Source organism: Ostrinia nubilalis, chromosome 16 (genome assembly GCF_963855985.1).
Source record: "Ostrinia nubilalis chromosome 16, ilOstNubi1.1, whole genome shotgun sequence".
NCBI lineage: Eukaryota > Metazoa > Arthropoda > Insecta > Lepidoptera > Crambidae > Ostrinia > Ostrinia nubilalis.
Genome location: NC_087103.1, coordinates 5348252 through 5371278, shown reverse-complemented (window position 1 = coordinate 5371278; position 23027 = coordinate 5348252). Strand labels below are relative to the sequence as shown.

General features: G+C 38.1%; 2 protein-coding genes across 2 annotated transcripts in view; both read left to right on the top strand.

The window, feature by feature from the left end:
- The window catches only part of LOC135079283 (protein unc-13 homolog A), a 69903-nt gene extending 54897 nt beyond the window's left edge, over positions 1–15006 (top strand). Inside the window, exons 12-27 of the mRNA XM_063973900.1 lie at positions 165–315; positions 823–981; positions 1750–1875; positions 2251–2418; positions 2524–2637; positions 3224–3391; positions 3844–4065; positions 4525–4691; positions 5092–5233; positions 5695–5826; positions 7656–7799; positions 8146–8374; positions 11251–11340; positions 11790–11952; positions 13889–14015; positions 14745–15006. Coding sequence (XP_063829970.1) covers positions 165–315; positions 823–981; positions 1750–1875; positions 2251–2418; positions 2524–2637; positions 3224–3391; positions 3844–4065; positions 4525–4691; positions 5092–5233; positions 5695–5826; positions 7656–7799; positions 8146–8374; positions 11251–11340; positions 11790–11952; positions 13889–14015; positions 14745–14915 — 2473 coding nt within the window. The 3' untranslated portion in view covers positions 14916–15006. The remainder of the gene's footprint in view (positions 1–164; positions 316–822; positions 982–1749; positions 1876–2250; positions 2419–2523; positions 2638–3223; positions 3392–3843; positions 4066–4524; positions 4692–5091; positions 5234–5694; positions 5827–7655; positions 7800–8145; positions 8375–11250; positions 11341–11789; positions 11953–13888; positions 14016–14744) is intronic.
- A 3299-nt stretch (positions 15007–18305) lies between these two features.
- Positions 18306–23027, top strand: part of LOC135079280 (actin-binding Rho-activating protein-like) — a 53206-nt gene continuing 48484 nt past the window's right edge. Inside the window, exon 1 of the mRNA XM_063973899.1 lies at positions 18306–18493. Coding sequence (XP_063829969.1) covers positions 18437–18493 — 57 coding nt within the window. The 5' untranslated portion in view covers positions 18306–18436. The remainder of the gene's footprint in view (positions 18494–23027) is intronic.

Below are 23027 nucleotides of genomic sequence, written 5' to 3'. Positions count from 1 at the left end.
GTTCAATAAATCCTTCCACTACGTAGAGACAATTTGTACCGCCGCTAGGCCTTCCCGCGATTTTACCGGACCGGGAGATCTGCCGGTCCGGCATAGTGGGAACCCGGCCTTAGAGAAATATACAGAATTAGAGGTTAATGAGCGCTTATTTATATTATTTCCAGACACTTCCACTGTCTATCCACGAAGTACCTATGCGCGGGAGTGCCAGCGGTGATGTCGACGCTATTGGCCAACATCAACGCGTACTATGCTCATACCACGGCGTCGTCTGCCGTCTCCGCGTCAGACCGGTTCGCTGCTTCTAACTTTGGGGTAAGCATCTGAATATTTACCGTTTTGATATATTTTTTAATGATAGTAAGTATGATGATGACAATATCATGTAGTTGGAGAATAGATAATAAGCTATTTGACTAGCTGTCATTAAAAAAAAAGAAAAGTAGAGTCTATTTGGTAGCTACAAAAATAACAAATGAGAGAAAAAAGTTAATTCTAATAAATTAAACAAAAGAAAGCCACCGCTATGTCTATTTGCGAAATAACAAAAAAAGAATAAGATGATTCTAATTTTAAAATCACCAAAATTGTCGTCGCCCATCATTAGCACAATGACGAATACGATACTCAACCTTTATATCCTTCCTTGCAAAAAGATATGCACAACTCGCTACGCAATGCCCTGTCCATGTGCTTATTCTATCAAAAATTTTCTTACAACAATCCAAAGAAAATCTCTGAAATGTTTACTTGCCAAAATTACCATCACCGTTCACAAGGCAGTGATGCACACAATACTCAACCTTATACCCTTCCCCGCAGAAGGAGAAGTTCGTCAAACTCCTGGACCAGCTGCACAACTCGCTGCGCATAGACCTGTCGATGTACAGGAACAACTTCCCAGCGTCCAGCGCGGAGAAGCTCATGGACCTCAAATCCACCGTGGACCTGCTTACCAGCATCACGTTCTTCAGGATGAAGGTAATGCTATTCAAGAAGACTATCGCAATCGTTTTAAACTGTTTAGATCGTTTCATCCACGAAGACCCCACCATTCTTCCCCTAATGTTTGAGTGTTATCGGCACATGCTAAATCATCCATGAGTGCACACGCACACTACAATAATGACGCTCGGATTGCTCGGATCACACTTCCCGCACCTCGCGCTTCACTCGACCAAAAATTGGTGGGGCGCGTTTTCGTGGATGAAACGGTCTATAGCTTCAAGCATCTGTCTGTTTGATATATCTCGGTCTAGTATATTGACATAGAACCTAAGCTCAGCACAACAAAATAAGTGGCGAAAGTGCCGCTCAATTCTAATCAAGAAGTTCAGTCAGAGGTAAGAAAATTCCCCTAACTAAAAAATTATTCAATTCCTAATTTTCCTGAAACACTGCAGACTTGATTCGCTGAAAAACAATTACTTGGGAGAGGTGGAGCCTTACGCCCGTATTCACAAACATTACTATGAGGTCTCACAGTGCGCCTGGATGCGCAGAGTGACACACGAACCAATCACAGAGCTGTATTCAACGCTGTGCATTCGAATGGTGATTCACTTAAGCAAGCATCGTTTGTGAATACGGGCGTTAATATCGTAACCCGAACACTTTTTTGGGTGTTACTGAAGTGTAAGAATATCTACACATTGTTATGATAAACGATGAAGAAGTTAGCTATTATGTAGCACCAGGCAAGAGACTATTTACCTCAAAAGTTTTACTTAATATGCTTTTCTTTTACAGGTCCAAGAGCTAAGCAGTCCACCACGCGCCAGCACCGTTGTCAAAGACTGTGTGAAGGCTTGCCTTAGATCTACATATCAGTTTCTATTTGAGAATTGTTACGAACTCTACAACAGGGAATTCCAGGTACGAACCTTTTCATAATTTAATAACTAAGGCTGAGTTGCACCACCTTATTTTAAACACAACAATGACGATAACCGGTGCTTTTTGTATGGAGTTTGACAGATTTTTGACGTTTGTCAAAGTTAAAGTAAGATGGTGGAACTCAGCCTAAACCAGCCAGATGTATCATGCGCCTTAAAATATTAAAAAAAGAAACCGAACGTCGCGCTCTCTTTGTTTTATTTCTCTTTTGTTAAATTCAAACTTTTATAAATATGGGATGACTAGATACTTACCAAATAACTTGGCTGTATGGCGTATGCCTTTGCCTTTCGTACAAAAGGAAATAAATGAAATAATCGAAACAAGAAAAAAATCGTTCCTTTTTCAAATCAGGTGGATCCAAACGAGGCGAAGCGTGACCCATCAGACCACGGGCCTCAACTGGACTCAGTGGACTTCTGGCACAAACTCATTGCTCTCATTGTATCTGTGATAGAAGAGGACAGGAATAGCTACGCGCCCGTTCTCAACCAGTTCCCGCAGGAATTGAATATTGGACAGGTAATAAAATATAGCACGCTGTCTTAGGCACAGAAACTTTTCTTAAGACAATAGGATTACATAAACGTTTGAAGTGTTCTTATTATGTATTTATCTTTTTTACAGTTATCTGCTGCGACAATGTGGTCGTTATTCGCTGTGGATATGAAGTATGCTCTAGAAGAACATGAACAGCATCGGCTCTGCAAGTCTTCCGCTTACATGAATTTACACTTCAAGGTAAGATGCTGCACGCCTACCAGTTCACTTACTTTTTCTCAACTCTGGGCACCCTGGCCACTTAACGGGCAACCAAATAATTCAAAAGAAAAAAAGAAAATTACAATATCACTTTTTTAAATCAATGCTGGCGACTTTGAACACATTCAGCCCCCCTAGACAAAACGCACTTTTTGATCGAATCGAAAATCGAATCCGGCAAAACTCCATACAAAAAAGGGGCTTTTCGACCACTTATCGACTGGTTTGCGATTTTATTTTGCACTTTGTCTAGACCCACCGCAGTCACAATTAAAAAGTTAAATGCGAATAATAAAAAAAACAAATGACACCCAGGAAAAAACATTGACGTGTATTTTTTGACATTTGATTTTACATTAACACAGTTTAATTAGAAATTGGTAAAAAGCTCATAATTATTTTAATCTTATTAGATTTCTCAACTTTATAAAAACAAATTATCGATTTCCATAAATTCTTTTGATTTACTTACTTTCTCCAACTTACAAAATTATACAGTCTTTGGCTTTAACATTATTCTACCCTATTCCATCGAATATTTTCCTAAATATCCCCATCATTCCAGGTCAAATGGCTCCACACAAACTACGTCAAAGACGTGCCGCCATACTGCGGTGCCGTACCAGAGTATCCAGCGTGGTTCGAGCCCTTCGTCATGCAGTGGTTGAACGAAAACGATGACGTATCGTTAGAATACTTGAATGGGGCCTTCAACAGGGATAAGAGAGACGGGGTAAGCATTTATCTTTTTAGATAGATAGAGAACAGGGTTCAACAAAGATTTAAAAAATGTATAAGTCAAAGACCATGATGAAGCCTTCAATTTTTAAGCTAACTACCTGGCCCAACAGATTAAATTCTGTCAAAGATTAGTATAGGAAAAATGAAATTAAAAATTTTCGTCATTCCTGGCAATTTATTAATTTTTTTCTTCATTAGATTCTTCTTGACTTCTTCTTCTTTGTTAATTGAAAACAATAGAACAAAAAAAGTGGTTCAAAACTTTTAAATTCATGGGTAGATACAGCTGGTAGATGGAAGTCTACATTTAAATCACTCCATTTAAGTGTCACTTGCACTTACAGTGGAGTAGTTTATACCGTTCAAGATGTACCTGCAATTCTAAATACCATCAAATCTGTCATTCTTCTTCACGATTTTCCTTAATTCTTTCTTTCTTTTCAGTTCCAAAAATCCAGCGAGCATGCTCTCTTCAGCAACTCAGTAGTAGACGTGTTCACGCAATTGACGCAATGCTTCGACGTGGTCTCCAAGCTGGAGTGTCCCGACCCTGAGATTTGGAAGCGGTATATGAAGAGGTTCGCGAAGACCATCGTCAAAGTGCTGGTAGCGTACGCCGATATCGTGAAGAAGGAGTTCCCTGAGCATTTGAAGGAGGAGAGAGTGGTAAGTTTTTTAGGAAAAAGTATTTAAAAGGATAAAAAAAATTTAGTAGGTAGAAGTTCATGCATCATCCCTATTACCTAGCCTATTGCAGTCCAATTCAATTCTGGCTGGGTATCCCACTTGATTCGTCTCGTCACAGAATCTTTTTGAAGCCAAAGATGACAATATGTAAAGTAATAGTACTTTCGCATTTCCAAGTAACAGTTTAGTTTAGAATTTGCTTTTGGTATAATCATCAAAAGACTAAAAAAAAATTGTTAAAAATTCTTCCGTAATAAAGCTACTTTTACGACCTCATAAAGGTAGCAGGAAGGCGCTGGATGCAGGCCACTACCAACCATTGGGGGAGTTCTAGGCCTATGTTCTGCAGTGGACGTCCTATGGCGAAAATGTTGATGATGATGAACAAAACTAGAATAAGATATAGCTTAGTTTCAAATTGATGTTTTTTTCTGTCAGGCATGCATCCTCATGAACAACATCCAACAACTCCGAGTGCAGCTAGAAAAGATGTTTGAAGCAATGGGAGGGCCAAAGCTGGAGCGCGACGCGGCTGACATCTTGAACGACTTACAACAGAGCTTGAATAACACCCTGGATGAGCTCGCTTCCATGTTCGCTATCAGGTAAGGATAACGCTAGGAGAAATGTTGCATAGCGCCGTTAAACTCACAAAACTGCAGTTGTAGCGAAATAAACGCTTGCGAAGTTCGCGGAAGCTACACGCGGGTACCTACCTATTTGCACCAGATCTACACTCTATATTATTCTCTCCTATTCCGTGATTATCGAGTCAATCAAAGTCATGAACTTCATAAATAAAGGAAGAGCGAGACAAATCTCATCGGTTTCGCACTACCGATTCGAGACTCGAAGGACGCTATTTCGGTTGTTATTATGGTGAACTCACTCCTTGTATTTGACTTGGCTGGAAGAGATTAGTTTACGAATAAGGACTTTCATCACTGTGTGCCAAGCTGATAGATAGATCTAGATAAAAACCTAATATAATTATTATGTTTACAGCTTAGAGACACGCATCACAGCGAGTGTAAAAGAACTAGGCGAGTTGTTACAAAAGGTTGGAGGTGGTGGTGCCCCTGGTGCCCCTCAACCACCGGCTCACCATGAAGCTGATGAAGTATTGAGGCCACTGATGGATATATTGGTAAGTGCACTTTATATCCCTCATCATCATTAGCGTCCACTTCCGAAATCGTTATCCTACTAGCTGTCAAATGTTTACCCCTGTCACGCAAAATAATAATAATATCAGTATGACAATGAGTTGCCATGCATGGTCTTTTAGTCACTATTGCTCTTATGAGACTCGTGCTACACGGGTCTCAAAAGCTAAGCTAAGGCTACACTCTTCACGATGATCAGACGGGTTGGGGTGGCTCATATTTATTTATTCCTTGGTAGCCTTTAATAAAATTCACGTGAAGATTGGGAGTCTACTCGTACTACTCAAAAATAAAATTTCTCCTAATATAATAATTGGAGAATCGACGAACGAATCTGAAATAGAAACTACCTAGACGTAGTCTACTCAAACCATTAGAATCTACTCGAAGGATCCATCAGATAGTAGCGGCTGGACTAATTTAACCTACTTTACTTTTCTAGGATGGTTCCCTAACAATGTACGCCGAGTCCTGCGAAAAGACTGTTCTCAAGCGACTGCTCAAGGAATTGTGGAAGATTGTGATGAAGATTCTAGAGAAGACTGTTGTATTGCCGCCTATGACTGACAAAACGGTTAGTAAATAATGTAATTTGCCTTAACCCTTATCCAGGCTCTGGTATCCACAGAGCCCACACCAATTTGATCTTTATGCTGTGAAGAAGATACGGTTAAAACCAATGACTTTTTAATCCTGGTTAAGGGTCAATATGACTATGTAACAGAAAATAAAATTGTGTCTCCGTGACTCGTTTAAAATCGTGTCGAAATAGGCAATACAAATCAAGGGTTATAGTCATTAGTGTCAAAGCCTGTATAAAGTAGGTATTCAATAAATATTTTTGTTTCAATTTATGATGAATCCACAGAAAACTTTTCAAACGATTCTAAAATATGTACTTTAATTCTCCAAGACAATCCAATCGTAGACGTCAATGAATGACGCCATACGAAACTAACGCCCGTATTCACAAACATTTATTTATTTATTTATTTACACTTTTGCACATACAATTGTACAGTGGCGGACTTAATGCCAGGTGGCATTATCTGCCAGTCAACCACAGGTCGAGTAGAGAGACTAAGGCGGTGCAATAAATATGACGTTTAACCCTCGCTGTACGAGGTGGGGTGTGACACACCCCAGTCCTTTAAAAATAGCCACAATTTTAAAAATTTGCAGGTGCTGAATTTGAAATTCTCAGTAGCTGGAATTATGACACTGCTGCTTCGATCAGCGTTGCAAAATCAGTCCAGCGGTGACTACCAACTGAGTTACATGCCTTTAAAGTGCGTGTGGGTGTCACACACCCCACCTGGTACGGGACGTTGTTAAAAAGTTCTAAAAAAAATCTAACAGTTTTGGTGTAATTTACATATTTTTAGCTTTGTCAATTGAATAAAATTCAATACAAATATTATTTTTCGTGATTTTTACGGTATCTGAAATGTTCAAGCACTTTTAGTCAAATGAGATGACTTTTAGTGCGAATCTGGAAGTTTAGTACTGAGATTCGAAGATGTATGTGAACATACACTTATGGGCTACAATTTATACTTGGTGATACAATTTATGGGCTACTGAAATGGAATATCATATTTTATAAATACATAAAATTGTTACGCTCCCATTTTATGCATTGAGCGTACTCATTTTCTTTCATCAGAATTGTGGTAAATTGAAAACCGATGATTAAAACAAATTTATACCCTTCCAGTTTTTAATTTACTTTTAAATTATAAGTAAATACTTGTACTTTGTTAAATAAAAACGGTTGTCATAATTAAAGGCACTAATTAAAAATTATACATAGGAAACTGATTCCTAAATTACAAGAACAACGGAAATTGTGTCTTTTTGTTTTTTTATGATAAAAATGTTATAATACATATTTTTAGCTCAGAGCATTTCTTAAACCTAATTAGAATACGTAAATAATCAATATTAAATATTAAATTCCACCCAAAAAAATGTTGAATGAAAATTTTATCACTTTGTATATTGGGGTGTGTCATACCCCACCTGGTACGGGACGTAACTTTTAGTCACCTCGTACACGGAGGGTTAATTAATATACTTACATAGCATTAGATAAAATAAATAACATAAGAATACATATTAATATAATAGACATACACCTAGATACATAAACATAATAATAATATTGGCGTACACAAAACACATGTCAGAGATAAGAAAAAAGTTTTAGTCTTTAAAATAATTAATAAAACATTACTATGAGGTCTCACAGTGCGCGTGGACGCACAGGGTCACACACAAACCAACCACAGAGCTCTATTTAACGCTGTGCGTTCGATTTGCTGCTTCACATTAAGCAAGCATCGTTTGTGAATACGAGTGTTAAACTCAACAGAAGATACTAAAATGCACTGTCTTCCGCAGATGATGTTGAAGAACTTGACGAACAACGCGAAGAACTTAGCAGCGAACGCGAAGATCGAGGATATGACGCAGCTGTTCAAGAGCACCGTGGGCAAGCAAGACGTCAAACACGCGTTGTCGGGCGTCATGGACATTTCGAAAGAGGTAAGATTTACATCCCCTTTTTAATTCAAATTTTACTTTAATTTAGGCTTTATTGCTCCATCTTGATATACAAAGGTTCTTACTTAATAGACATAGACTAAACCCTGCTAAGGTATTGTAACTTGAGAAAATGGGGGTTATAGGGGATCAAGGCATCGTCCTCTGCTGTCAATGTAAATAGCCCTACAGGGAATTGGAAAAAAATCCTGTCAAGTTTGAAAAGGTCATTTTTTCTCTTCGTTTCTTCCTTCCTTGCTTTTCTATCATGTGAGCTGTAAGAACTATTTACAACCCTAGTGCTAGTTCTGATATTACGATCTTACTGAATCCAATATTTTCCTTCCAGCATCTATCAGCAGAGAAGAGCTTAACACCCAAGCAGTGTGCAGTCTTAGACGCAGCGCTGGACACCATCAAGTTGTACTTCCACGCGGGTGGAAACGGTCTGAAGAAGACTTTCCTAGAGAAGAGTCCAGAACTGCAATCATTGAGATACGCACTCAGCTTGTATACTCAGACCACTGACACGCTGATCAGGACGTTTGTGACCAGTCAGCAGAATCAAGGTAAGATCAGTAACAAAAATAATTCTTGAAAATCATCAAGCTATAGTTCCACCTGGTGGAAACGGTCTAAAGAAGACTTTCTTGGAGAAGAGTCCAGAACTGCAATCATTGAGATACGCGCTCAGCTTGTATACTCAGACAACTGACACACTGATCAGAACGTTTGTGACCAGTCAGCAGAATCAAGGTAAGATCAACAACAAAAATGAATACTTGAAAATCATCTATTTAATCTTCCATGCGGGTGGAAATAGTCTGAAGAAGACTTTCCTGGAGAAGAGTCCAGAACTGCAATCATTGATATACGCACTCAGCTTGTATACTCAGACCACTGACACGCTGATCAGGACGTTTGTGACCAGTCAGCAGAATCAAGGTAAGATCAATAACAAAAATAATTCTTGAAAATCATCAAGCTACCTCCACTCGGGTGGTAACGGTCTGAAGAAGACTTTCCTGGAGAAGAGTCCAGAACTGCAATCATTGAGATAAGCGCTCAGCTTGTATACTCAGACCACTGACACACTGATCAGAACGTTTCAAGAATCACTCGTACTTTTGTAACGGTACAACTAAATTAAAACTCGGCCATCATGCTGAATCAAAGGTGCTCACGCGCGGCTGTCCCCAAGGATCGGTCCTAGGGCCCTACCTTTGGAATTTGGGTTTCGATGATTTTCTAGCATTACCATTACCCGAAGGCTGTTCTTTAACCGGGTACGCTGATGACGGTCTCCTTTTAATAGAGGCTGACACTAGATCAAAGCTTGAAAATCTAGCGGATACATGCTTGAATTTAATATCTCAATGGGGAGACAGGAATCGTTTGCAGTTTGCCCCTCACAAAACTTATCAGCTTCTATTAAAAGGTAATCTTAAAGTTTTGCCTCGCATTAAATTCAATGAAATAACTGTTAAAAAACGGGAATCTGTTTGCTATCTCGGACTAATTTTAGAGAAAAACTTTAGTTTTGTCGAGCACATTAAACAGATCGGTGAAAAAGCTAAAAATAACTTTTATGCCTTAAGTCACATTTCAACCTCGACGTGGGGTCTAACGTTTAAAATCCTCCGAGTAATATATTCGGCCACTTATTTAAGCTCCATTTGCTATGGTGCACCAGTTTGGGCTGACAGAGCTACTATAGGAGCCGCTCGACGGAAACTACTCCAAAGTCAACGCCTTGCATTGATTTTTCTTTGCAAAGCTTACAGAACTGTGAGCACGGAGGCTCTGCCAGTCCTGGCTGGTGTACTGCCGGTCGACTTAGAGGTACAAAAGCGTGCGGCTATGTACTTCGCATCAAGGGAAAATATAACCTCCGATTTCTTAAATAGCCGCGATCGTTCTAAAATAAGTCGATTATTTGATTCCCGAGAAGTCGTTGAAGAAGATTTACTTAATGAATGGCAAAAAAGATGGGATACGTCAGTCAAAGGACGTCACTTATATAAATTCTTCCCGAATGTACGCGAACGTCTAACTAGGCGATGGTTAGAAATCGACCATTGCTCGTCGCAGTTCCTCACGGGACATGGCAACTTTAAACATAAACTTCACGAATTCAAACTAGTTCCGTCTCCTTTTTGCGAGTGTTCCACTGATGATGTCAGTCATGAGCAGTCTGCCCATCATATCTTGTGGGAGTGTAATCTTTGGAAACATGAACGTGATATAATGCTTAATTCAATACAACATACATCTGTTTCCGCAATTTATTACACCGATCTTGTCGCGACAAGGAAAAATTTCCGTGCTTTTAAGCGATTTTGTGAAAAATATTATTGGCAGGTAGTTGCTAATTGCTCATTAGGCCCCCTTAATTTAATTTATTGTCCGTGGTGCATAATCTTTTTCTTAAAGGTTTTAAACCTTTGTTTGTCACCTGTCATCCGCTTTGCAATGGAGGGAAGTCGAACCTTAATTTCGAACTCCCCCTATGTTCTTCTGATTAATTTCGTTGCGGGTCCAATGACAGTTTAACTTTCCCCCGGGACAAACTTGACCTTCATTGGTTGGGTTTTTGTGGCGGTCAAGCTGTAGATCCTGGCTACACAGGAGTTGCAGTGGTGGGAACGAGAGGTGGGAATAGTCCCGTGATCAGAACGTTTGTGACCAGTCAGCAGAACCAAGGTACTCGTAAGAGCAATAATAAAAATAAATACTTGAAAATCATCGAAATACCTCTACGCCGGTGGTAACGGTCTGAAGAAGACTTTCCTGGAGAAGAGTCCAGAACTGCAATCATTGAGATACGCGCTCAGCTTGTATACTCAGACCACTGACACGCTGATCAGGACGTTTGTGACCAGTCAGCAGAATCAAGGTAAGATCAATAACAAAAATAATTCTTGAAAATCATCAAGCTATACTTCCACGCGGGTGGAAATGGTCTGAAGAAGACCTTCCTGAAGAAGAATCCAGAACTGCAGTCCTTGAGATATTCGCTGAATTTGTACACGAAGACCACTGACACGCTGATCCGGACGTTTGTGGTGGACAGGGTGGCTGATAATCTTTGATAAGGAAGTCGAACCTTAACTTCGAACTCCTCCTATGTTCTTCTGATTAATTTCGTTGCGGATCCAATGACAGTTTAACCGAGACAAACTTAATCTTCACTGGTTTGGTTTTTATTGGCGGTCAAGTTTTTATTATCCTGGCCACACAGAAGTTGCAGCGGTGGGAACGAAAGGTGGGAATAGTCCCGTTACAAGGAACTGATTTTGAACTAAGCAGCATGATCATTGATTGTAGTTTTTGCTCTCCGGCAATTCCAGACCATAATTAAGTTCCTATGTTCTTTACCTTCAAAATCAAACTAACCCACTTACTTCAAAATGTGATTACCTACTTATGAAATTGTTACCAACAGATGCAGCAGTAGCGGAAGAAGGAAGCGTCGGCGAAGTGTCGCTGCAAGTGGACTTATTCACGCATCCTGGCACCGGTGAACATAAAATCACCGTCAAAGGTTTGTTACTTACTCATAAACACTGTCTTTAAGTGTGTGATTTTTACTCACATACTGTTTTTTATGTGAGATAAGTAAGAGTTAGGCTTGATGAATATCAGTTTTCCGTATTATATTTTGTTTTCAAGGTACACTTTATCAAACTTAATTGTTGAATACAATAAATATAGGTCATGCTTATGTCATTAAATTTATCTTCCTCTAATGTGTGCAATTTGAAAAAGATAAGTAGAAGACGTAATATTTATTGTATGTAGTTAAACTCTCATCAGTGCAGTTACCCAAGATGGTGATTTCATCAGAACAATACCACTTTGATTATGATTCCTATAACCTACTCTTGACGTTTGAGTTTTATTCGCCACATTTACAGACAGTTTCAAGTGCTCTGAAAAGAACTCACATAAATAATTTCAATTGGTTTTAACTCTAATCTATTCTAATTCCAGTGGTAGCCGCCAACGACCTCAAGTGGGTGATAGCGAGCGGCATGTTCCGTCCATTCATCGAGGTCAACCTCATCGGGCCCCACCTCGCCGACAAGAAGAGGAAGTTCGCCACCAAGTCCAAGAGCAACAACTGGAGCCCCAAGTTCAATGAGACTTTCCACTTGTGAGTTTATTATTAGCATTATATCATCATTACTAAAGAATGTACCTACGACTATTTGTACAGTCGAGTTTATTATACTGTAAGTATTGGCTTGGAAAATTTTTAACCGCCTCTGAGGTATACGTAAGTCTGCTTCAGACTCAGAGGTTCCGGGTCGATTCCCAGTGGGGGCAGATTTTTGTATCCGATTTGGTTAATTTGGAAAATAGTCCATTTTTAACCGCCTTCTTCAGACTCAGAAATCCTGGGTTCGATTCCCATTGGTGGCAGATTTCTCTGCTCTATTTGGTTTGGATGATAGCGAGCGGCATGTTCCGTCCATTCATCGAGGTCAACCTCATCGGGCCCCACCTCGCCGACAAGAAGAGGAAGTTCGCCACCAAGTCCAAGAGCAACAACTGGAGCCCCAAGTTCAATGAGACTTTCCACTTGTGAGTTTATTATTAGCATTATATCATCATTACTAAAGAATGTACCTACGACTACTTGTACAGTCGAGTTTATTATACTGTAAGTATTGGCTTGAAAAATAGCAAATTTTTAACCGCCGCTCTGTGGTCTACGTTAGTCTGCTTCAGACTCAGAGGTTCCGGGTCGATTCCCAGTGGGGGCAGATTTTTGTATCCGATTTGGTTAATTTGGAAAATAGTCCATTTTTAACCGCCTTCTTCAGACTCAGAAATCCTGGGTTCGATTCCCATTGGTGGCAGATTTCTCTGCTCAATTTGGTTTGGATGATAGCGAGCGGCATGTTCCGTCCATTCATCGAGGTCAACCTCATCGGGCCCCACCTCGCCGACAAGAAGAGGAAGTTCGCCACCAAGTCCAAGAGCAACAACTGGAGCCCCAAGTTCAATGAGACTTTCCACTTGTGAGTTTATTATTAGCAGTATATCGTTACTAAAGAATGTACGACTATTTACCCTACTGCTCTAGAAGGAGGGTTGTGTTTTTTGTATAGTCGGGTTTAGTAGAGTGTAAGCAGGTATTGGCTTGGAAAATAGTAAATTTTTAACAGCCTCATTAGTCTACGTAAGTCTACCTGCTTCAGACTCAGAGGTTCCGGGTCGATTCCCAGTGGAGGCAGATTTTTGTATTCGGTTTAGTTGATTTGGAAATTGACCATTTTTAACCACCTCTGTGGTCTAGAGGTAAGACCACCTGCTGTAGATTCAGAGGTCCCGGGTTCGATTCCCATTGGGGGCATATTTCTCTGCTCTATTTGGTTTGGGTGATAGCGAGCGGCATGTTCCGTCCATTCATCGAGGTCAACCTTATCGGGCCCCACCTCGCCGACAAGAAGAGGAAGTTCGCCACCAAGTCCAAGAGCAACAACTGGAGCCCCAAGTTCAATGAGACTTTCCACTTGTGAGTTTATTATTAGCTTTTCATTGAGGAATGTACAGTCTGCGGGTTGGTTTGGAAAATAGTAAAATTATTACGACGACTTACGATGCTACAATGTAGTGTTCATTTGATGTTCTGTCGCTCAATGCAAGGCACAGGGGAAAAAGTATCAGGAAGGTACGTGTACGTATCATATTGATAATATGCGATCCTTATGCGACCGCACGAGCTTTTTATTATTCATCAGGCATTTTCGATGAAAAATTACATTTATAATTATAGTGTTGTCTTTTTTGTACATTTTTCTTCGGCAACTTGTAGCTAAGATATTGACAGGTCTCTACCAGCGATTGCAAAATAACATCTCGACATCATCATCATCATTCAGTTTCCACTACCAGAGGACGACAATAATTTACCAGTTACAAATGGAGAATTTAACCTTCACTTCCCAGAAGATATTAACGGAAATATTGAGGTCCTATTCTATTCTGCCAATATCAACGGCTTAAATTCATCTCTGTGCGTTTTGTATAGTGGGGAAGTAGATTTAATGATGTTTACTGACGAAATATGATTTCCTTTCCAGCATGGTGAGCGCGACGGAACAGCTGGAACTTTTCGAACTGCACGTGTGCGTACGGGACTACTGCTTCGCGCGCGAGGACCGGCTTGTAGGCGTGGCAGTTATGCGGCTGGCTGATATCGCTGAGCAGGTACGTAGTAAATCCACCATTAAATCTGTTTTTTATGTATAATATTTTGACAATAATTAGAAGTATTTTCCCCAACAGCTTTTTGACAGTTTTGACAGTTCCAACTCCTTGCCAGACAGTTTTTTTAGGGTAGCTCCCAAAGCCACGATGACCCAAACTTCATAATTCACCAACATTATATCCTATATTGGGAGCATACGCTGACAAACTTTCAGCTTTTATAAAATGACGTAGGTCTGGCGTTCACTAGCTCTTAATCTATGGGGGATGGCAGGTTATTTCACTTCACAGGTTTTCCTACTAAAAACTTGAAACTGGGGTGTTGCCTCCGTTACCTAGGAGACGACGCCACCGGTCCTAGCAAATACCAAGTTGACTTGCGTTCCATGCTATATGGGACTGACCAATACGACTCCTCAATGGGGGTCATTTAGCGGCTTTCTGATACAGAGATATTATTACAGCTAGTGTCACTCTGAACACCAAAGACTTACTTTATCTTCCTATTATTCTTTTGGTTTTTACTGTTACTTTCTCTAACTAAGGCTGGGTTGCACCATCTTACTTTAACTTTGACAAACGTCAAAAATCTGTCAAACTCCATACAAAAAACACCGGTTATCGTTATAACTACGGTCAAAATTAGATGGTGCAACTCAGCCTATGAGTTTTCTGATAGAATTCGACAACTTTTGAACAATATTAAATTATGTCCATTTATCTGTACAGGGCACATGTGCATGTTGGCTACCACTCGGCACCCGGGTCAAGATGGACGAGACGGGATGGACCATCCTTCGGATACTCTCGCAGCGGCACAGCGACGAGGTGGCCCGCGAGTTCGTCAAGCTCAAGTCGGAGATGAGGACCGAAGCGCCCGCGGGCCAGGGCCCCTCGTGAGACCCCCGGGACCCCGGACCCCGTGCCACCCACGCCCGCTCCACGGCCTGAAACGGCCCCCTGGACCCCTGGACCCCCGGACCCCCGGACCTCCGGACCCCCTGACCCCCGGACCCCCGGACCCCCGGACCCCCGGACCCCCGGACCCCCGGACCCCCGGACCCCCGGACCCCCGGACCTCCGGACCCCCAAGGGAGGAATCAAGCCCTGTGACGTATCTCGCGGAGGAGATCCAACTCCGACGCTCCGGCGGTACCCGGTCAGTGCTCTATTTAATTTCGTACCTCGTCGACGGCGTTTGTAAATAATAAATTACTGTGTTAAGTTACGCGGATAGTAGAATATTTTGCACAAATTTCGTAAACATTAGCAGAAAAGACTGACCGTAGGCGGCCGCGGGCGTCGCGGCGTCCACACCGTTTAGGACTTCAGCGCGGCACACGATTATTTTAACTACTTCTGTGAAACCAATCGCACACGTCTTCTTTAGAAAGACTGATTCGTTTGTTAGATTACGTCACGAGTACAACACGTAGCGGGCTACACTTGCGTGCAATGAATTCGCTCTCCAAATAATTAAAATTTTGTATTCCTTAGATTTTGTATACGAGTTTTATTCTAATGCGTGGTTTTATAATGAAATTTTATTTTTGTTTCATAGGAGTTTTTTATTACACGGACGCGGTTTACGTTTTTGCAAGCGCGCTGAACGCCTAAAGAGTCGGACGTATCGAAAACACGATTATTGTAATATTTATATGGACCAAACGTAAATACGGATGCATAAATCCATAACCCTTATTATAATGCAACATTATTTATCTAATTAATCATCTACTCGTTATGCGTGTACAGTAAATAATATTATGGCCTTATGTAAATTATTTCCTATGTTCGTTTGTATCCTTGCTTCTCGTCGAGTTAGTCGGAGTATAATGTTGTTAAGGGTCTATTGAGTGTTACTACATTCTGGAATGGCGCGTGATTTTTTCCTTTGTTACTGCGTGGTGTATAGGATTAATGCGAAGTACGTAAAGCATGTTCGTTAGGTGATGAGTGTTCTAAAATGGAATTAATATAGGTATAGCTATGATTTCTAATAACGTGTACGGTCTTGTCATCTTTTATATTTAAAAGCTCTCTTTTTTTGTCCCGTTTTGTGTGATCTACAATGTACAATGTGGTCCATATTGTTTCAGTATTTTACTGACTTGTAAATAACAACAAAAATGTTAAATATGTATATCACATCTTTGCTCTTACTTTTAATATGCTTGGCCTGTTTAACATGTAATCAAAATCTCCTATGTCTTTTATTGTATATTATTGAAAATTGTGATATTGTTATAAAATGAGGTACTTACATCATTAACTGTCGTGAATATTTATGTAATACTGTTTTAGCTGATAAATTCATGGATCAGATGTTAACTGTTATTATTATTGTATTCGTATCTTTTTATTTTTTGAAGTTAATATCAGGGCACTGACATTTTAAATTAAATAAATTTTAATATTTTACTCGTTAACCTTACACGTTGTGTACCTAACTCAATACTTGGATCGTTTTATATTTGTTTACCGAGACTGTACTATAACGATCAGTGCTCAAAACTTATTTGTTAAGGCTATAATTAAATAAAACAATAATAATTGTTGATTTAAAAGGGCAAAATTGATATCAAATAAATTAATAAAATAAAAACTTTAAACTATTACAGTCCAAATCAAAACACAGTTTGAAGCATCACATAAATTTTAGTGTGTATATTTTCATTTCCACAAAGACTTTGATATTTAAAATTAATTGCGACTTTTAACTTATAAAATCTTCTAATAATCATTTGTTGATAATAAACTTACTAAAATAGTGCATATTTCTACGAATTGCCAGTCCCAGTATGTATTTGATCTAAAAAATACACTTGCGTGCAAAATAAATGGCACAAAGTAAAAACAGTTTTCGTGGTAATGAAAATGTATGCGATGTGTAGCGGAGCACATCACTACAGACACGGGAGTTAGATTTTCTATATATTAGCATTTATCATGGATTACATATCTGTAGATAGAGAATGTGGTTTGTCTAGTCCAAATCTCAATAATATTATTATAATATATATTTACTCATCTTTACTAATGAAAACTTTTTTATTTTATATTTCTGAGTCGACTGAATCTATGTAAAATAGAGTTATAGAAAAATTGCCACTTAAATGAAATAAAAGTAGTTTTCTGTTACAAAATTTGTGTAGTATTCTATTCAATGTATTAACGTTTTCAATCTATTATCGCATTTGTAATAGTTTAAAATTTGAATTAGATATATTACATTCTTTGTCCATTGAAATAAAATTATATAAACGCAAATTAACTATACTATTTAATCGGGCATTAATGCATTGAATGGAGTGTTATTTGTTAAAAGTAGCAAAAATATAACTAGCATCAGTTTTGATAAAATTGATTTTTAATTTATCTATCCAATTGTCAGCAAAATTGTCAAAAATAGTTAATGACGTTAATGAGCTCGCATTTGATCATCCATTTGTAAATACTTACAAATCGTACTTCCATCGTATTGTGAAAGGGATGCTAAAGTTTTGATGGGATCGTGTGATATCTACATAAACAAATCAGTATTAATTTGGATGTATATTAATTTTACAAATACGTGTACGCGTTGCTAAGTTATGCCACGTTTATGAAGGTATTACGATTCGAGTTAGTTTAAAAGTGAAGCGCACATAAAAATCATCGTCTCATCAAAATGACAAATCGTGTTGACACATAACCTTACCATTTGACAATACTTGGTAAATATTATTTTGTAAGTGTAAAATGTGACGTCACACATGCATTGGCATCATGAGTCTGTTACGCTCCAATTTTAGTATTAAAATCACTAAACATTGCATTATATCTTTGTATAAATGCATATATGTAAATGTTACATGTTTAACACATTATTGAATTTAGAATTTTTATGAAAAAATAAATAAATATCCGTATTTCAAATATATTTTGTTTCGTTTCATTATTGGTTGTTTTTATAGCTCTATTATTTTCCCCTTTTCTATTTACATAACTGAACGTTTCAAGAGACAAAACTTTTCTCTAGCTAGCAAATATCTTAAACATGATGGAGTATCTACAAATAAAATAAAATGTCAACAAATTTTCATTCAACAACAACAGGATTTCAACTGAAACGCCTCTAATATTCGTGTTTACATCTCTCCCAAGAAACTGATTCAGATTTTTCGGAAGCAGCTGATTTCGATGCGGTCTATTTAGGTAACAATCGTATTGGAACGTAGACGTCCAACATACCATCGCTTACGTTTTAGCTACATGTGGTGGGGATGCTATTTAAAGACGTCACTCATTCATAAAATAATGCACCACTTGGGAACTGACCGCCATCGCGTACGCACGTTCGCCAACTCTCGCGCTCTATTTATAACGAATTCCGTTCTTGAAGTTTGACGTTTTGTGTTTGTGGATTTTTAACAGTGAAAATGAGCGGCAATTTTCTGACGATTCCAGGCGACGACCCCATACAAAGGCGGTCGAGGGTAAGGCTTCCCTATGTGTTATGTTACTCATGCAAATAGAATGCAAATCGTATTAGATACCTACTGATGAACACTTATGCAACTCAATTAAGCTTCAGCACAATAAACTGCTTGTCACCGGTTTTCTGCATTTGTTTTTCTTGTCGTGAAAAACAAAAGTTTGCAAAAATATCGTGAAAAGTAATTTGGCGCCAAACAGAATTATTGTTATCTGTGTTGTTTTGTGCGTGTCAAGCTTATAAAGAAACTCAACCACTGTCGTGCCAGTATGTGGTAACAGTGCCTAATTTCACTCTATTGCTTCGTAAGGTTTTAACAATCTTAGTGAGATTAACGAATAATTATCTATCAAGAATGTAACATTGTCGCAGACAATCATTAATAGATTAAATCATGTGATCTCTACGCAGCGTCCCTGAAACATTTAGACAGAGAAAAGTAGCTGAAAATGAAATTAGTGCCATAATATAATAATGAGTACTAATTATAGTGCTCTAAATCGAAATTATAATTAAGATAGTTACAATGTCTGGATGAACAGTGTGCCGAGTCTAATCACAAGGCACTGTTGTCTCGAGTCTGGATAATGTCACGTCAAGGTTGGTTTACACGTATTAAGTTGGTAACTAATTTTTAACTTAATTTTAAGAGATTAAATTGCAAACACAAGTTGAAAGTTAAGTTGCAAGTTGCTACTAAATTCTGTTTACATGCAATCAATCACTTAAAATTAAGTTAAAATTTAACTGCTTAATACATGTAAATCAGCCTTTAGTGATAGTTTCAATGTCATGATGGCTTCTCTACAACTTTATCTAATTGAAATCTATTGCAGTAATTATTCTGACACAAATTCAATTTCGTGTTGCTTTGCTTTGACTTTTACGCCCGTATTCATAAACATTACTATGAGGTCTCACAGTGCGCGTGGACGCACAGGGTGAAACACGAACCAATCACAGAGCTCTATTCAACGCTGTGCATTCGATTTGCTGCTTCACTTAAGCAAGCATCCTTTGTGAATACGGGCGTTAACTGCATCTTTGTGACAGTTTTAATACTGAAATCGCTATGCTCTACATTTTTTGTCCAAAACTACGAAACGTGAAGGGATTGCAAAATTGAATATATCACATTGTGTCAATCAAAACAAAAATGGTACAAAAGTAAATAGCTCCGATAAATCAACATAAATGCATAGAGTCAACAATGGAGTCAACAAACACTATGAGATTAGATCTTAGTTATATTCATTACTTACATAACTACAACTGTTGTACTGAGCTGATGTAATTAGTACTCTACAATGATCGTAGTGGACATGTTTGGGCAAGTAATGAATAAAACTAAGATCTAATGTCATAGTGTTTGTCTGTGAACATGTTAAAAAAATTTCACGTAAAACCTAATGTGAGTTTAGTTCATGTGAGAGCAATGTTAATTATTTTAATTTTATTACCCCTGGGCCACACACATGGCGATAACCCAAAGATTCAAACGATTCGAATCGAAATCGAATCGGCGCGGCGTAGTGTGCGCACTCCCATACATGCCCATACTGATCAACTGCCCGACTAAACTATCGGCCGACGAAAAATCAACGGTGTGCGCCTACTCTAAAAGATTTGAGTACTTCTGCGGACGCTCGATCAATGCTAACCAATTGAAAAACTATTTCCCACTTTTCCGCATACAAGCGAACACAATGACTTCACTTCTCAAAACGATTTTGAAATGAAAACTGTCACGAACTGGACAGCATGTCTAGTGGTACAGTCAGCATCAAATAGTTCGTGACACCCTGAGTAGTCAAAAACTTCGCAACACGTCCTTATTACAATGGAAATAAGGTTTTTTGTCAACTTTTTGGCCACTTTGGGTGTCACGAATTATTTGACGCTGCTGTACCCAGAAGTCTGTATACCGCACATTTGTCACATCCAGGTGAATGACAGCGGTGAGTTACGCCTTGGCGGCGGGCCGGCCTTGTTACGCTGACGGATCGTTGTTTTGACGCGTGCACGCAGCTGACTCACTCTTCCGTCAGCGAAGAATGTGAATGCGCGGGAGCAAAGATGGCGACAGTACAAAGTAGCATAAATAAATAAAATACATGTATTAGTAAAAGCTTAATGGCCTATTTTATTTGTAAAGGACGTTATTCTATCATTGTGGACAATCCCCACTGTCGGTTATCTCCCGTCTACAGATCTACCAACTGTGACAGCTGCCGCGTACTCTGTACAAAAATGACGCACAGTTTTAGTTCGCATATTATTTACTTGAGTGTTTTTTTTTTCAGTCAAAAAATTACAAATTTTTTTTTCGAGAACACCACCATAAAATACATTTTTTTTTAAATAATTAAAATAATTTAAGATTTCATGGTTTTCCTTTCATTTGATTTATTAAGTTTGTTAGAGAGACTTTATCTTTACTTACGATCCCTTACGATCGATGCAATAAAAATTGCATTGTAATTTTTGACAGATTTTAATTGGTTCGATTCCCGGGTGTGACAAGCAAATTTTGGAAATCTAAATTCAGTTCTATTTCTCTTCAAAAATAAAATAATGTTTTCTTTGAGTAAAATTTTCTATTTACAGTATTAATAGTACTTTCCCCCCTAGTGGCATTACAAAATTCCACCCTGTATAGCCTAAAATCTACAAATGGGCTATCCAACACAAAAAATTTTTACAAATCGGAACAAAAAAACAAAAATCTTCAGCATTATAATATTAGTATAGATTTGTAAAGGAAAGCTTGCCAACTAACATTCTAATACGTTGAAATGTCTCTCTCGTCGTCAGTTAAATTGAGTTGACTGTGTTACATGTGTAAATAAAACAGTCTACTAAAATTAACTTGGTTTATAAATAGTTATTTTGTCTGTTAACATGTTGAATATTTTAATTTCGTTATAGTTAATTTGTATTGGAACATAACATTTTCTTACTCAATGATTTCATCAATTCGGAATAGATACTTGCTTAGTTCTTGATGACTACGAGTGTGATTGATATAATAGTACTTTAAGCACGTACCGTAAGTACTAGACATACTTACCTATTAGGGTGTCCCTTATATGGCCGAAAAAAATTTTTTTTTAGATATTGAAATGCATACCCCCTATTTCTTTTCGTAGTACTCAGACATACTTAAATACAAAATTTCATCTTCCTACGTCAACATTAACCCGTGCCGACCTAGCTCTGAAGATTTTGAAAAATGCTGGTTTTACCCCTTTTATTAAGTAGCTAAATCAATTAAAATATTTAATTTTTATAAAATATTTATAACAAGAAGATAACATTACAGATCAGACAATATATTTTACTTTTGAGGGACTCTTTTTTACATTCTGGATACATATTTCCATGCTCCTGAATATTGGCCTGATTTTTGCTTCACTGTGCGAAGCAAAAAAAGCTTTTGCTCTTACTTTGCAGTGATCAAACCATGAAAATCTTGCATAAGCTTTAAAACTCTTTCAGCTGTATCATTAACTACCCTTAAAGAAAGCACTTTTTTGCCTTTAAATAGGCAACATCTTTATCTCATATAGAAATGTGTCTCAGGGGGAAATTATTATCAATTTTCAATCGAGAAAATAAATTTATACTCTTGACAGACACAAAACCACTCAATGGTTTTCCAGCAACAATAAATAAGACAGTATTATTATCAATTCATTAAAAACAGGATAAAAAACTAGTAAGTACTAAGTCCTATTTACCATAGAAATAATCATACCTTCTTCAGATGGTATGTATCTCTTCCCAGAATCATACATACTCTCTCTTTGTACTTTTACTACAATATTGACGGTGTTTGTTCATTACCTTCATCATTAAAGAGTGATAAAACGGCAATTTCTTCCGATATGAAGTACCAAAGATGTTGACTAAACTTGCTCAGGGCTGCCTTTAAAATCAATTTGTCAATACTCTCATATACCTTTTGGAAAGTGGATGTCAAGAGTTCCTTAAGGCTTTCCTCAGAGCTGGTAAGCTGGTCGTGATGTCCTTGCGTTTGTATAGAATCTTGCGTAGTAAGAGATGACGGTAAACCTCCGAAACATATTTGCTCTATTTTTTATTTATTTATTTATTTAATTTTCTTTGTCTTGCACTTTCTACTTTCTTAACTAACTTTTTGTCTACACCTTAACACTCTGGACGCCTTGGTTTTATTTGTTTTTGTTAAAATATTTTATTTGTTTTTAAATCCTCCTCACCGCGGCGCTTATAAATCTTGATTTTTTTTAATAATTTTTCTTGCAACTCCCTCCAATCATGGTGAAGATACACAAGTTTTTTTACACAGTTAGGCTCTGGTAGGATTTATAGCTTTTCCCAAAATATAATACACTCCCGAATGATGAGATTAGAGCTTTCAATAACATTTAATTAACTTCGCAAAATATGTAAAAAAATACTGCAAAAACTTGACGATTAACGGTAACTTTGTGCCTATTATTTGATAAATTTACGTCCCCAACTAAGAAAATACTGTTTTTATTGCTTCTTAA